Raw genomic sequence first — 16,776 nt, 5'->3', positions numbered from 1 at the left:
TTGCTTATTTAATTTCACAGACTGAAAATTGCAGCAAATCAGGAAGTTTTTTTTGTGAGCCATCTGGTTGTCCCCGCCACCAGGGACATGACAGCTACCTTGCTCAGAGCTACACAGCAGCTGGCAGAGGGGCTGTGCTACTGCTTCACCACTGTGTCTCATGCATCCCAAAAAGCTTCATGGTCCTGTGGTCCAGCACCTGTAGGATGCTCCCAGTCAGTCCCTTGGATACTCCCTGACCTCACTGCTGGGGTTGTTGGGTCCAGGAGGGGCTTTGCAGGCCTTTGGAGCTCCTGCAAGATGCCATGGCAGATACCTCCTGGAAGGTGAAATGATTCACTGCCAGGACAGCTACACCAAGACAGGATTCAGTTCATGCTTTTGAGTTCCTCTGCACGTTGAACTGTCTGTAGGATGGTAAGGAGTATGCAGATGCAGCATCCATTAAATGTAATGGGCTGGGATCAATAGCGATTCAGGAGCCTCTTATCATAGGATTCTTCCTGTCTAGGGTATTTAATTCATGAGAGTATACTGGCCACCCATGCAGAAATGACATGGCAAATGCCTTAGTCAGAACTAAATCCAGAAATTCTCTTTCCTGTTGTAGCACAAAACCCATTAATGATTGTTTTCAAACTATATTCACCATAGGGAGGGAGCAGAATGTAGTTTACCACTTTATTAACTGACACAGTATGAAAAATAACATCCACAGGAAAAAAAAAAAAAAAGGTTTGAAATTTATTGTCATTATAATTTAGTTTGGGAAACCAAAAACTAATAAAGTATATTTAATGGGTTTTTATCCCCATTAGGTTGGGTACACTGTCAAGCCTAACACAAAAGACAGCTATTTAATAATGCTTTGTAAAACAATGGTCTTCTAAAGCCCATTTCAGGGAGTAGTCTCTATTCCTGAAAGAAGTTTAACTGAGTCCTATGAGAAGGCTCCCGCAGGGATGACCCTCCTGTGGCAGACCAGGCCCTCTGAGTCTCACTTTTGCACAGGATATTATTCTCTGGTGCTTGGGAAACTCTGAGCAAAGAATAAGAATACAGTGGGGTTTGCTTGTATTCACAGTTCATTATTCATCTAGTGTATGCATGACCAAAAATATCCATAAAATAATTAACGGACGCTAATTTCCATAGGTGACTTCATCACCTCTATTCTATCCTGTATACATCTAGACTTGAACTTCATACAAGACACATTTTAATGTGTGCAGTCCTACTTTGACAAGAAACTTTTAGTTAAAATCACTCTCAACAGAAAGGATTACTCTTTCAAAATGTTGTCAAAATGAGCAAAATTGCAGGTAGGTCAAAATGTACAAAATAAATAAGAAGGAGGGTTGTGACGAACCAGCAGGGAAATAGCTGAGAAAAAGTTGGACCTATGTAATTGGAGTAAAGCTAGAAGTGAGCACTGCCGCCCTGAAAGAACCTTTAAAGGCCTCTGAAAAGTTAAATCTAAAAAGGCCTCTGCAAAGTTAATTCTTTGCAGCACTGTGCAGTCTTTGGGTAAGAAACAATCATGACTGAAAGTTCTCACTGCTATATTAGAATCAAGAAAGCTTTTTCTGTGCCAAGTATGCCTCACTTCTTTCCTCGCTCATGAACAAAAGTACAAGTCATAGAAAATATAGTAACTCAAAGCATGAAACTCTGAATTTGTTCCTTGGCAAATGTTCTTTTAGCACAAAATAAAGGGAGCAGAAGGATATGCCTGTAACTTTCTGACATTCCCTAACAGATAAAATTCAGTGTGTAGGCAATATATCACGCTTGCAGAAACTGAATGCACTACTTGGGCTATCTTGGGCTGTCTTTATCACTCTGTGTATCTTAGAAGATGTGTGGAGCCACTATTAAAATTAAAACCTGTAGATGATGTGAAAGTTACTATCTTTTTTCCAACCCTCATTCCTCCCAGTTGTCCTGCAAGGAATTTCTCTTCATATTACCTCCAGGTTCATAATGATCTTTTAGCCTGGGCTCACCAGAAGGAACAGCTGATGGGATGTGCTGCAAGGCAGGCCTGACCTCCAGCAGAAAGTCAGCAGGCTGACTGGAGCCTTGCAAGGATCCACAAAGCTCACAGCAAACTGGTGAGATCATGTCAGTGATTTGGGACTTTCCTTCCAGACTGGTGTAATGATTTAAGTTATTACAAAACATGCGCACAAAGTTGATCTCACAATATTTAAAAATGTGATTTTTTTTTATTTTTCAGCTTAAGCGAAGATGACATAGAATCATAGAATCACAGAATGGCCTGGGTGGAAAAGGACCACAGTGATCATGTAGTTTCAACCCCCTGCTATGTGCAGGGTCACCAACCACTACACCAGGCTGCCCAGAGCCACATCCAGCCTGGCCTTGAATACCTCCAGGGATGGGGAATCCACAGCCTCCTTGGGCAACCTGTTCCAGTGCGTCACTACCCTCCGTGTGAAAAACTTCCTCCTAATAACTTAAACCTCCCTTGTCTTAGTTTGAAACCATTCCCCCTTGTCCTGTCACTATCCACCCTTGTAAACAGTTGTTACATCCACCTAATATCTTTGCTAATCAGTTGATTGATTGAGGCCTTTCAAAAGGATTGTGAAACTAAACTGGAGACATCTGTATCTGCAAATTTTGCTAGGATAGAAGAAAGGAGATGAAAAGAGTTGCACTGAGACATACACTAAGTCTACCTAATACTGTTTTTAATGATCTTTTCTATTAAAATGACACATGCAGATTACATGCTGACATTTTAAGATGCCTTACCGCCATTGATTCAGAATGACCTACATGATATACTCTTCATTTTTCCTGTGATTTAATGAATGGTAAAAATGATTAATAGACAGTGAAGCTCCACAAGTAGTATTTTCTGCATCACACCACAAACTCATACTGGTATGCCAGTATTATGTGACCCTGTGATCTATCTATGATCGCCTAATAGGAACTAAAAAGAATCCCTGGGATAAATATACAGGCCTAAATGCAGCAAGCAAGAGAGTCACCAGGAACTACAATTAAAAAAAAAAAAAAAAGTAAGAGGCAGATCTTCTCTTATTCATGATGTTGATAGAGAAATACTTTTAGTACGCTGTAGAATTCCAGAGTTAAATTTGGATATGGATAGAGATATTCAAATCATTCTTACAGGGAGAAATTCTGCAGAGAACTGACTCACTATGGGAGACTTCAATTCTGAGGTACAAGCTGGAGACCAAATGCTACTGGAGGCAGCCCAGATATTCTACAGTGTGACAACTGACAGATTTTCTGACAGAAAGCAGAGATGCTTCTTTCTAAACTTAGCCACAGAAAGTTTTGAGGTCGTTACAGGACAGCTAATTGTAAAAAAAATAGCATTGGTTCAGATGAACGCTGGTTCAATTTAAACAAAATGGAGAGATAAATAAAAATAGATCTGTAAGTCAGGCTGTGTATAAAAAAATTAAGGAAATGAGTGAAGGCCAAAGAAATTGTTTAAGGACTTCTCTGTGGAGGAGGTTTGGCTTTCCTTTAAGGCAAAATTCAGAAGAATTTCTGGAGCTTCAAACCCTGCCAGGGGAACACTTCTGGAAGAAGTCTCTAAACCTACCTGTATGCAAACTCATCTCAAAATGATGCCTAGATAGAAATGGTAAAAGAATGATCAGCAATAAAAGTGGTGCCTTGTAGGTCAATTTTCAATAAGGGCACTTGAAACAATGGATCAACAACAGAACTAGCAACTAGGAAATGAGAGCAGAAAGCTAATCTGCGTTACTGCAGAAATTCCAATCTTCACGTTATCACTTAGTGGAACTAGAAAATCTCTGTTCCATGATCCCTAAAGAGCTGTAGTATAAAATACTGCTTCTGGTGAGAAGCATCTTCAATAAATCTACCCACTCAAAACTGGTACCGTGTGACAGGAAATGTGGTGCATTACAAAAGTTAATGTTATAGGCTAAAAGTTATAGTTATAGGTTAAAAGTTAATGTTATAGGCTAAAAGTTATAGTTATAGGCTAAAACAGACCTATAATGTGGACTTTAATACAAAATATCATCACTTTAGAGCAGCTTTTCAAGAAAAAAATAATTGAAGATGAAGGTAAATGAATATTTACAAAAACAAGGTAGATCACAAGACCATGGAAGGTAACTCAGTATCTTTCACTTACAACTCCTATCTCAACAAATAAAATGTAGCAGATATAATCTATCAAATATTTAACAGAATAGAGATTACCAAAATTGTGGGAAACCACTGGCAGAGTGTGAAGAGAGGAGACTGGAATTAGTAGAATATAGCTGAGGCAGTTAAATGAACTAGATAAAGAAAGACACTACAGAATTGTGTTGAAATGCTTTTGAAAAACTCTTAAAATGGAATAAGATTACTATTAATTTGTTCAGTACTGATTACACTTGAAACCAATCTTGTCTGAATATTTCTCTTAATGACCTCAGTTTTAAAAAGTAATATACTAATAAGGTTTTGGGAGACATTATAAACATAGAAAATGAAAGTGATACGTGGAAAAGTCAGAAGTACCTTGCAGACTAGAAAAATAAAAAAACAGATGAAATTGCATTACATGCATTTAGTTGCCAACAAAAATTTTTAATGTAATTGAAAACTCATCAGAGTGACATGAACACTAGAAGAGCCCATGTGTTTCAGAGAGTCACGAAGTAACTTGAATTAACCTGTGCAATATCTGAGTTAACATGGAAATACAATTCTACTGAGATATTGCCGGCAGAAAGATGAGAGCACTGGCAAAATACAGACTGGAGTTCTCTGCACAGTCTTGGTCAGCCATATTCCCTAGTGATTAATTCAATCTGGTAATCATGTAGGCAAAGTCTGTAAAGATAAACAAGAAAATGAGTCTCCCATTCCCTAGTTAGGTCTGTCTATCACAATAGTCCTGCTGGGCAGGGGAGAGCAGGTCAATGGCTTGTCTGGAAAGGATGCCTGTGTGGACTGGCTGGTGCCAAACAGAAAGAGAAATAGCAGAAATCTGACTGCTTTTCCCTCTGTGAAGGCTTTTGTCTTTTTTTCCTCTTTAACTTGACTGTTTTTTTTTTTTCCCCCCACAAAATTTAAAGAAAAATTATTACCCTTGAGAAGTCTGCTGTTCCTTTATATTTGATTGGAATAGTCCAATGCCTCAGAAATTCTTAAAAGTCAGGATTGAAGAACAAATTGACTATATAATCACAGAAGCATCGTTTCTGTACAAAATGTGTAAAATCATGGATAGCTGAAGAACGAATAGGGACAGACTACTGACAGAACTAAAAAGTCAGGAAAGCAGCAGTAGGTCTTTATCAGAGAACTACACTTCCAAGTGGCATACTGGGGACAAAACATATAACTAGATATATGTAGTTTTAAGATTCTAATCCGGTTATGAAATCGACTGTATGACATGATTGCCTTCTGGAAGTCCTCTCTTGTTCTATCAGAAACATGGCTGAGTTAATGCGATGGCTCTACCCTAAGGAGTGCAATACAGCATTTTAAGATTTGCAAGAGGAGCGTATAGATCAGTTTAAGTCATTTGCCGATGATTCTTTTACTCCAAGTATACCATGCTTGTTCATCTTTGTCACTGAAAATCTGTTTTGCCAAGCTGCCAGCTGATTCTGTGACTACTGCTTGCTCTGATTTTCTTTCTTTTTGGGAAGTTCGGGTGCTGGATTGCAGTAGCACAGAACCTTGACAGCAGAGAGAAAAGCAGTGGCAGCCTGCCCAGAACTCAAGAGCTAAGAGCTAAACCTTATTTCCATACAAATATATATCAAATTGGATAAGAATTTTCATCAACATTCTTTTTTTTTTTTTTTTTTAATCCAAAGCGCACTGAAAATTGCACACAGCACATTACACAGTAATGCAGAATTGCTGTGAAGGTCACAAAAAAGGAGAAGCTATGCAAAATGTAGTGCTGGCCTCACAAAAAAAACAAAACAAAACAAAAACCCAAGAACCCGAATGACTTTCAGTTCGTTGCACTGATGTGAAAAGAGTTTGAATTTCTGATGCCCAAGGGTGAGTTTTGCCAGAGGATTTTATAATGACCTAACACATAATTTCCTTCAGCCAGATAAAGCTAGGACCTATTAACCATGTCACAAACTACCAGTGAGATCCTGAAATTCTTGTTCAGCTCGGGCAGTAGCACCGACCTGTCTGGAGTAGAAAGACTGGAGAGTGATTCTTAGTAGCACTGTGGATTTTTGTATGCACTATCAGTGTATGAACAGTGTTGTATGAACAGCAGAGCTGGCAGAAACTGGAAAAACAGTTGGCCAGTGAGATCTCATGGAAACGAAATTTCAGCAGAATTCATTGGCTCTGTGATTGTGTGGTAACTTTAACAAAATTTAATTAATTTATTAATTGTTCTGAACTTCTCATTCTGCTTCTACACTACTGTCAGTCTATTTTAAGAACTTTGATTAGACTTTGATTAAATTTTGATAGAGACTTTGATTAATAGAACTGTATAAAAAAGCCAAAACAATCCCCCAAGGGCTGAAGGAGAAAAAAAATAGTTAAGTGCTGACTAGCAAGCATAATTTGCAGTAATATGCAGTAAACAGGAATGAGAAACTAATCTATAATTTAAACAATACTTTAATTAATACAGCATAAATAAAGAAGTCCTGTGGTAAACGCAGGGAGGAATCTTGTCTATCTGCTCATCTATAAGTAGCTAGAACACCATGTCCTTGAATAAGATGACAGTAACTCTGCTAACACATAGGAGTTCCAACCAGGCAGTCGGCAGGCTTATATGTTTGCTTATTTTCACAAATTTTAAGACAGGAAGACTTTCTAAAATCAAGTGGCATAATGGGGAAACCCAAGGAAATAAAAGGAAAAGGCCCAAGGTTGTTTGCCAGTCTGAGGGAAGAGATTCCAGAAAGAGGTGACATGGGAAGGGACTGACCCACATGACACTGCATAACTTCTATGAGCTGAGTGGCACATTTCTGTCCCAGAGAGTCCAAATGCATCCTGCTGAGACCCAATCAAGCAAACAGTGGGGAAAAGTGCCCAAGTGGGGTCCACCAGTGTGCAGCCATGAGAATGCCAGTGATACAATCACACAACTTGTGTGAGGTGCCAGGCAGGACTTTCCATCATTAAACTGAAGATTTCTAATTGTGGCCTGTGGGCAGGTTGGCCTAAAGTGGTGTTTGCTGGTTTGCTAATCCAGGTCTTTCCATTTTTCTGTCAACCCATGCACCTGTCAAGCCAGTACAGCAAATATAGTGGTCTGTGGTCATTATGCTGGATGTCCAGAGATCCAAACAAAGAGAAGTGTGATGGCCTTTAGACTGATCTCTGTAGACAGCCTGTGGTATTTTACTGTGGAAGAGCATGAAGATACTGGTTATTTATTAAGTAGCTTGAAAGGTGGGGGCATTTTAAAGGGAATTATGTATAGTCTAATGAATTTATTGGGTAATTCTATAATCCAAACACTTTCAACTTTGGTATTTCAGCTCTCTGTGACTTGAAAAACCAAAGGTGCAGTGAAGGACCTGGTTGCCCAGCCCTGGGAGCAGAACTGAAAACATGGAGCAAAGGACCCAGGTCTACATGGAATCTCAGGTGATCAGTGTAGGCTTGCAGTGAGATTGTTTAGCTCCTCCTGATCACTGGGATATTACTGTTAGACTATATCTAGTAGCTGAGCTGTCTCATCTGCAAGCAACTTTATACACTTCTGTCCACATATAAGTACTTATGCAAGTGGATGTAGGATGAGTATCAGTTGTTTCAGTGAACTTTCTGCCACTGCCCCCCACACATGCAGAGCTGCCTCATTCCTCACCAAGAATAAGGCTGGTGCAGCTACTGACTCCCACCATGCAGCTTCTTAGATTACTTTTCTACAGAATAATTAAGAGAGAGTGAAAAAAAAAAAATAAGCAATGCAGTTTGGAGGTGCTGCTGGCTCAGCAGAGAAACTGCTGTGGGAGTGCTGTGCACAGAGCACATGAAGAAAAAGGTAGGGGAACAGACTCCCACAAGGAAAAGACTGAGAAATTACTTATTTTCTAGGCACTTCTAGACAGTAGATATTTTTGCAAACACAAAGGACCAGAGTGGAAAAGATGGAGGCAATAGGTAAAATGAAGGAGAGGAGATTAGCAGAGCTCCAGCTTAGCCGAGCATCACAATGAAGTTATCTTCCTTGAAAAATTAGTGCTAAGAAATCATCTGTTTCCCACGTAATGCATTTCACTCCTTCCTCTGTGGGACGGATCTGGCTGTTGATTGCAGGCAGAATAAGACAGACCATTTCCTCTAATTTTGAAAGTTTGGATGAAATCTTAAAGAATCAGATTTGAAATAATAAGTGTGAGAATTTGATACCATTTTATCAATACTCAAATTTCTCTGGATACCAATGCGAAAGAGGGAAGCCATTCCTTCACGACTGTTTATAGCCTCTGGCCTGAGCAATGACTTGCTGCAGCAGTCATGGTACAGTGGTACACAGCAAGTTTTTTTTTAATTCATGCTTAGTGTGTCCATGCAAGTGCACCTCGTGGTGCATCCTCTGGACTTTTGAAATGGCCCTCGCTGCAACACATGAAAAACTGAAGAGGGACGGTTTTGCATGCATTGCGCAGTGTTCCTCTTGATCTTCATAAGATCAAGGGCCACTAACATGATCAGAGGGCTGGAGCGTCTCTCCTTTGAAGAAAGGTTGAGGGAACTGGGCTTGTTTAGCTTGGAGAAGAGAAGGCTCCTGGGACACCTCACTGTGGCCTTCCAATACTTGAAGGGACCATATACGCAGGAGGAGGAAAGTCTGTTTATGAGGGTGGATAGTGATAGGACAAGGAGGAATGGTTTTAAACTAAGACAGGAGAGATTTAGGTTAGATATTAGGAAGAAGTTTTTTTTCCACACAGAAGGTGGTATTATACTGGAACAGGTTGCCCAAGGAGGTTGTGGATGCCCCATCCCTAGAGGTATTCAAGGCCAGGCTGGATGTGGCTCTGGGCAGCCTGGTCTAGTGGTTGGTGATCCTGCACATAGGAGGGGGTTGAAACTAGATGATCACTGTGGTCCTTTTCAACCCATGCCATTCTATGATTCTATGACTTATGCACATATCTGTATGTACTTTTATCTTGATTAGCAGGGCTTAATGACTGACAGAAGCAGTCAAGCAGACCTATCCAACACTTAACAAAAGAGGGAAATCTACAGCCATCCTGTATTGTCCTTCTGAAAATTATGCTATTTTGGTTCCTTCTGAAGGGAATAAATGTGATTTCATAAATAAAATATTTATCAGTTTCTGTTGCGGTCATTAATGGCTTGATATTAAAAATACCCTGCTTAGACACCAAGGCATTTCCAGTATCATTCACTTCCCATGCCAAATTTGTGGTTTGTGATGGAAGCATACTTTCAAGAAGGTGAACAAGTGATCTTGGCACTTACCAATTATCGTGATAATTCATTTCTGTGAGTGAGAAGGCAAAAGGAACAATAACAAAAACCAAACACCATTCTCTAAACAAAGAAAATCGATCCAAACCTCTCTTTATTGATCCACGTTAGGAATCTCTGTATCAGGCTCAGTGAGCGGACAAGGAGCTGAAGCGTGTATGGTGTAGCTAGGACTTTTTAAACATGTAGCTGAAGAAAGAGAGGATTTATGCTCTTCTTATGCAACCTCACAGCAAATCTGCCATCCTATCATACAATGCATTATCTTCAACATTTCTTCAAAAGAAGCACAGAAAATAAAGGATTTTCACAGCTGGCAATGTACTAAAATATATTAACTTTCAGCTGGAGAATATAATGGTACTGCTGTTAAAGAAAATGCTAGAAACTTGTTTAATTTTATTAGTTTTTTAAAGTGGAACCTTTTCTCCTTAGATGATGGAAGAGAACAGGGGAAAAGAGAATCAGTAAATATTCTCACCCTTCTCAGTTGAAATAAATAATTATAGTTTTATCCCTTTCAGGTTTCCGATACACAGATTTCAGAGTTGATTACAGCCTTCAAGAACAATCTTTGCCTTCTAAATTGAAGTATTCCAGATTTTCTTTAATTAACAACCACTTACATAGTACATCACAGGCTTAGTGCCTACTCACCAGCCACATTTCTCATAGATCTGTTACTGCACAAAAATTAATGTGAGAGGCCTTCTGTATTAATAGTTTATGAAGATACCCCAATTACAGCTGACCATACAGTATTCTCGCTATGTTCTTCTTCTGAGCCTCACTCTGGAGTCTTTTTTTCTGGAGGGCTAAAGCTTCCTGAAGTGATAATACAATCTCCTGAACAATAACAATTTGAACTCGGTGTGGGGCAGCATCATTTTGAGAAATAGCTGTAAGAAGTGCTCAGGCAACCCTATTTGTACAGAACACCAACTAATTAAAGTAGAAACTGGCTTTCTATTCCCCTTAAGGTGACAAAGTTTTAGATCTAAAGAAACAAAACCAAAAAAAAAAAACCACACAGGAAGAAGGATAGCCTGTATTAGACACCAGTTCAAAGAGGAATAAATGAAAAAAAAGTCTGATTTATCCACAGGAAACTGCCCAGGATCAAGGTTTTCACAGTCACCTACTTTATTCCCAGTTCCTTTTCACCTAATCAGTCTCACTGCATGTTTCTCACAATGAACTAACAAGATGAAGAACTTCCTGGAGCTAGGTGCTGCAACAGTTCTGTCCAGTACAGAGGCACTTTCCTTCCTCTGTCCTTCCTCCTTTCTACTCTTCAGTCTCTCATGATATTTGTGTTACCTTCTGCATCCCAAGATCTTACTCACTCACCAATAATTTCTGCCCACATGCCTTTTGTCTTTATGCCATAAGACAAAACATTAGTGCAATATGAAAGACAAGCTGTCAGATACCCCAAGGTAGAATCAAAAAAGAAGCAGAGAAGGAGGCATTTCTATATCTGTATCACTGATTGACAAGCCCTGTGGAAGGACATGTGCAGCATTTACCATTTTAAAGAAGTAATCATGCTTGCTGAAAGCATCAGCCTTAGGAAGAAACCCATAGCTTGAAGGAATTAGTGCTCTCGTAATGCTCAGCAGCTGACTTGTATTATTTCAGATAAACATGGCTGAGAAATGATGGATACTTATTCCACAGACACCAGCATTTTCTTCACAGAATATCTGCTTTCTTCTGTACCATCTTCTGTTTTGCATAAAACCATATGAAAGTCATTTCTAGAGTTTGGAGCTTTTTGAAGGTTCACAAGAAAAAGGACAGAGAGAAGAGCAGTACCTTGAGTGATGCAGTTTTAACATTGTCCTAGTGGATAATCAGAAGAGCTTTTCTATTACAAGACTGCATAGAAAGCAAAGCACTGTAAATCCTACTCACACCACTCAGGACAATAAGAAATGTAAAAAAAAACAACCAACAAAACAACAACAACAGTACAGGCTTTCTTGACAAAGTCAGAGTTAACGCCTTAATGGCAGCTAGTAAGCAAGATTTGCTCTTATGAAAGGAGTATGAGGCACATAGCCGTTTTCAGTGTGCATAAATATGCAAGTACAGGAACTGCATCTTCCTAAAATGTTAAAAGCAAGTAGATTAAATGAACTCCTACCTTGGAGAGCCTGGAGCGTACGGGTCTGTACAACAATACAGAGCTGCAGGACCAGCTGTGGTGCACTTTCCAGAAACGTGGCTAGCAAATGCAGCATACTCACATCTGCATACTCATACACCATTTTCCAATAAAACCGCCATCTGTCATTCTCTCCACTCTGTCGACTCCGGATACCCAAGTATATAGTGTGGAAATACCTGGAAATAAAAGAGATAAATTATAGAAATGCAGAATGGTATTTTACAGGTAACAGGTTTTCTCAAAAATAACCTACATTTTGCCAATGTACTTCAACGTTCTGAACATTTATTTAAAAGGAATATCATATTGCAATTTATAATAATTGATGTGATAATAGTAAACTAAACTGAGGACAAGATTTGCTTTTATAAAACTATTTAAAAAGCTTAGCATTACATACACACATTTACTAAATAGTACTCCTTTCACAGACCCAGTTTTCTGAACAGAAATATAGGGGAGATATATTGATTACATGGTCTCCCTTGGAGCTTTTTCAAATAGCGGTGGGAAAAAAAACCTGATTTTGTGATGTCCTCTACTCAGAAACTGCAAAGAACTGAGTCCATTCCTGTGGAGCTCTGTGTGGACTTGGAAGACCAAGGTCAAGCCTTGCTATGGATGAGCTCCTGATTCTCCACAGGTCTAGAGTTTACTATTACTAAGTTTCAGATACAGCCAAATACATAGTGATTTTTCTCATAGAATGACTATTTTAGAAAGTCAGAAGATCTATCAGTGAGTTCCTATTTTAGGAAGAGTGGAGATCTTGCTGTGAGTCGCCTTGGTGATGGGAACTAACTCACTATGATTGCTTCTGTGCGGCAGCAGCGGGGAGCACCAGCAGGAGCCAGGAGCCCAACAGGCTCGTGGTTGTAATTGGCAGATAAGGGAAATAATGAGTTGTAGAATCCTAGAATCCTAGAATTATAGAATGCCATGGACAGGGCTGCTAACCACTGGATCAGCTGCCCAGGGCCCCCTCCAACCTGACTATGAACACCTCCAGGCATGGGACATCCATAACTTCTCTGGGCAGTGCTTCAACAGCCTCTGAAAAACAGATTTCCTAACATCTAACCTTAGTCTCTCTTCTTTTAGTTTAAAGCCATTCCCCCTTGTCCTGTCACTATCAGATGGTGTAAAAGTCAGTCTCTCTCAGGATTATAAGCTCCCTTCAAATACTGACAAGCCACAACGAGGTCTCCACAGAGCCTTCTCTCTCCAGGCTGTAGAAACCCAACAACCTCAGCCTTTCTTCATAGGACAGGTGTTCCAGCCCTCTAGTGGGCAGAAAGAATGTGTCAGCTCTGATGGCTTGTGCAAGCAATGGGAAAATACCTGGCCATCAACCAACAACATAGATTCCAGTGGATGCCACAGCAATGATCTGTTTTAGAAAGCAAGGGATATCCTATGACAGCAAAGCCACCTGGCTGCTGGGATGCTTTCCACGACCCTTGAAGAGCCTGCAGTGATCTTCTGTGACATGGGCCATAGCAAAATGATCGCTGCGTGGCCTCTGGTCTGCTCTACTCTCACCTGCCAGGTGTGGGGTAGGACACCTTGTTTTGACAAAGAGCTGAAGGACAGAAAATCTGCATCGTACGAGGCTTTTTATTTTATTATTCTGTCAGAAAATCTGGACTCCCACTCTGCTCCTACAATTATAGCTTAGTACTAATTGAGGCTAGCTGGAAAAACAGTCTAACTTAATGAAAAGTTTTCAAGATTAAGATACTGTCTTGAATCAGGGCGTCTTGCATCCTATCTTACCAGTGTGACCTGTTGGGCTGCTAAATGAACTGGATCCCTTGTTCTCTTTCTCTCTCTCTGAATCTGTCACATCGTGGACCTGAAATAATTTCTTATTATATTTTGATCTTTTTAATATATTTTCACAGCCTTTTTTAAAGCCAAATTGTATTTTCTAATGAGGATGTATTTAACAAATTTTAACAACTTCTGATATGAAATGCTTCAATTGGTTAGGATACAGCATTCCAGCATTTCTCTTCTCATACGCTTTCAACATAAAATCCTTTTCATAACTAGTAGAGCACAGTGAATTGTGAGGACTGTATATATCAGCTGTATGTAACCCTTTGTTCCTCTTCTAATCAGTTCTAACTCCAGAAGTACCTTCTGTCAACGAAGGTACTCTGACTGACAGAAGAGCCCAGGGTTCAGCTGCCCCAGCAGAGAACGACCTCTGGATTTGCACCCAACATACCCTCGTACCCAATGTACACATCAGAGCAACAGCTTCACTCAGGAACACACATCAAACAAAACCAGGGAGCAGCACAGAGCTCATATCTGAGCCAGCAGCACTTCTACTGACAACACACATCACAGCAATAGAAAAGCAAAAAACATTAAAATCGCATCTAAATTAAAACTACATCAGGTGGCTCTGAATTACAGGAGTATCTTTTTTTCTTTTTTTTGTACAGTGTTGCTAGCCAAGTTCTTTCAACACCTAAGTTTTTGGTTGCAATTGATTTAGTTGTTCCTAGGTCTTTAGAGTCCTGAATCACAACAGGGACAGGCAAGATTTGCATGCTGTTCTGCAGTTTGTGTTTTGTGGGCTATTTGTTTTGTTTTGGCCTGACTCATATGCCCTTCCAAGGGGCACACCTGGGAATAGTGCACTTAGTGGGGCAGACAGCCTCTTCAGCATTCTTCTTTTGAGATATCCCTGACCCTTGCTATAAATATCTAAAGTAGCTTTGTCTGATGAAGGTTGTGCCAGGAGGCTCTAACCCTGCCAATGGAGCCATCTGCAACTTCAGTTTTACAGCATTTGTGCAAAAAATACTTTTCCTATTAGGAAAATGACATGCTGTGCCAGGCAACATCCCTTAGGGTTCTTCACCTGCTCTGCAGAGTGGTTGTGCATGGCAAATACGTTGTGATTAATGAACCCTTATGGAAATATTTCCTCTCCCATTGCACTTTATTGTGAAACATTGGCAGTGAGTTATTGGGGACTGGGGAGTCATTGCTCTTTGTCTACTTTACTCTCTGCAATTTAGACAAGAGGCAGAGGAAGAAGATACTTTCTCTTTTACACACTAGGGACCAAATTTCAGCCCAGGGTGTTTATTTCTGTCCTATCAATTTTGGCCAAATTAATTGCAGGCTAAAATGAGCATTTACACACATAATTACTGTCACTGATTTATAGGCACAATCAGGTGATTAGACAGCTAAACATCCTCATTTGCATCCACAATTAATTGCACCAGCAATTGATGTTATGTGTGCAAATTAGCAGTTATTAAAATAAAAAGATGGTTTCATAAAATGCTTCATATATCAAAGACACTTTATACCCATGGTTAAATTTTAAAAAAGAATAGAAAGTTCTTTTCTTGTTGTGGTTTCCAAATATAGCTTATCACTGCAATAATGACACATCCTATTATATATATATGCATTATGTAATTGTATCTTAGACACTGTTACTGAAGTCCTATTGTCAGCAATTGCTATAAATGCTATGCAGACACACTCAAACGCAGTTCCCACCCTGAAGAGTTGTTCTCATTCTGGTCACCTGGTATCATTACAGTGGAGCTCACATTTCTCCTGAGTTCAAGCTGTGGCCCTTAAGTACAATCACATTCAAGCAAGATACAGGAAGGATTCATGACAACTCTGGCTTTGAAACTGTCTTAGATTCATTGTGGAGCACACTGCTCAAACATGAAGTTTCAGGTGTGTTATTATTTCAGTGGTGATTATATCTTAAGACCTAAACTTTGGCCGTATGCAGTTCCCTACAAACAGACAAAAACTGCCTACTCATTTCCCCAAAAAGCATTTAATTGACATGAAAATAAATGACAAGAAGCAATTAAGTCAGAGTTTGGGCAGTAGAGGGAGAAAGGAAAAATGTGAACTACGGCAACAATACTGCCATCTAGGAAAGCAACTACTTCATCTAATAAGTCAAGATAGTCTATAAAAGTTTCTTATTTCATTAAAAGAGACTTATGTTTGCAGAGAAAATCTTAAGTAACAGAGTTTCCTAAAGCTAGAAAAAGTTAGAAGACTAAAAAAATACTACCAGAAAGTGGTACCAGATGTTTAAATTATTTTCTTTTTCTTCCTCTGAAGCCAGACCGCTGCTTAGTCAGTCAACATAAGGTGACATAAGCAAGCTTACTACTCAGTATGAAGAGAAGGGAGTAGGAAGTAATACTTCCTATATTCCTAATAATCAGATAGCAACATATATATTGTTCTTTGAAAATTGATGCCTTTTTTACTCTTAGGAGGAAACAGAGAATGCTTCAGTGTTTAATTGCTTTATTAAAGTATATTGTAAATACATGGTGTACATTCCACTGACTTCAGGGTTATGATTTATATCTGGGACAAGATCTTGAATGACATTCTTTTTCCATTATATTAATGAAGGAAGGCAGTAAAGTCAAAAGCAAACAAAAAAGCAGGTTAATCTCTATGCTGCCTACAAAACGTGTTCATGATGAAAGCCAAACAGAAGGAAAAAGTCACCTATATTTGTAGCTGTGGAAAAAAATTCTGTACTGGGGTAGATCCATTCATTCCCATCAGAAGGTGGCTCTCCAGAGTTTCAAAAATCAAGAATTCTCATTTTGCTCAAGGTTTCCATGCTAAACTCAAGGAGACATCAGCCTCAAGTGAGATATCTACATTTAAAATACATCTAGTGACATTTTAATTGCATAATTAAAGCATGCCCAATTGTGCATTTAATTGAGATGTGGTAGTGTAATTATATGATAATACCAAATATTTATAAGAGTGCTTTCCAAGTTTAAAGGGCTTTACAAACAGTAGTTGATTAACTGGGATGCATGCAAATAATCTTACAGGATTCACAGCCCAGGAATTGGCAGCTAGTCAACCTAACACCTTCCTGTGAGAGCGAGGTACAGCATTCACCCAAAACCAGGTGTGGTTCTCTAAGCCAGTAATTGGAATGAATTGCCCTTATCTGGTTTGCAGAATTTTTTTTCCTTCTTTCTCTCCCGTTTTAAGGAATGTGTTTGTCTTGAATACTCCTGTCTTGATAATACTCCCTCAGCTCTTGCCCCAGTACAAGGCAGACAAAGGAACCT

The 16,776-nt window shown here is 39.4% G+C and overlaps 1 protein-coding gene across 10 annotated transcripts in view; it reads right to left on the bottom strand.

Annotated features, from left to right (window-relative positions):
* XKR4 (XK related 4) overlaps positions 1-16,776 on the bottom strand; it is a 236,470-nt gene that overhangs the window by 77,383 nt on the left and 142,311 nt on the right. For all 10 annotated transcript variants that reach the window (XR_003073937.3, XR_003073936.3, XR_003073938.3 and 7 more), the window contains exon 2: positions 11,639-11,838. Coding sequence is in view for 2 of the 10 variants with exons in the window: in XM_015282690.4 (XP_015138176.2) it covers positions 11,639-11,838 (200 nt within the window). In the remaining 8 variants the exon portion in view is untranslated. The remainder of the gene's footprint in view (positions 1-11,638; positions 11,839-16,776) is intronic.

This window comes from Gallus gallus, chromosome 2 (genome assembly GCF_016699485.2).
Source record: "Gallus gallus isolate bGalGal1 chromosome 2, bGalGal1.mat.broiler.GRCg7b, whole genome shotgun sequence".
Classification (NCBI taxonomy): domain Eukaryota; kingdom Metazoa; phylum Chordata; class Aves; order Galliformes; family Phasianidae; genus Gallus; species Gallus gallus.
Note: the sequence above shows the minus strand (reverse complement) of the source record. Positions and strands in the feature narration are given on the sequence as shown.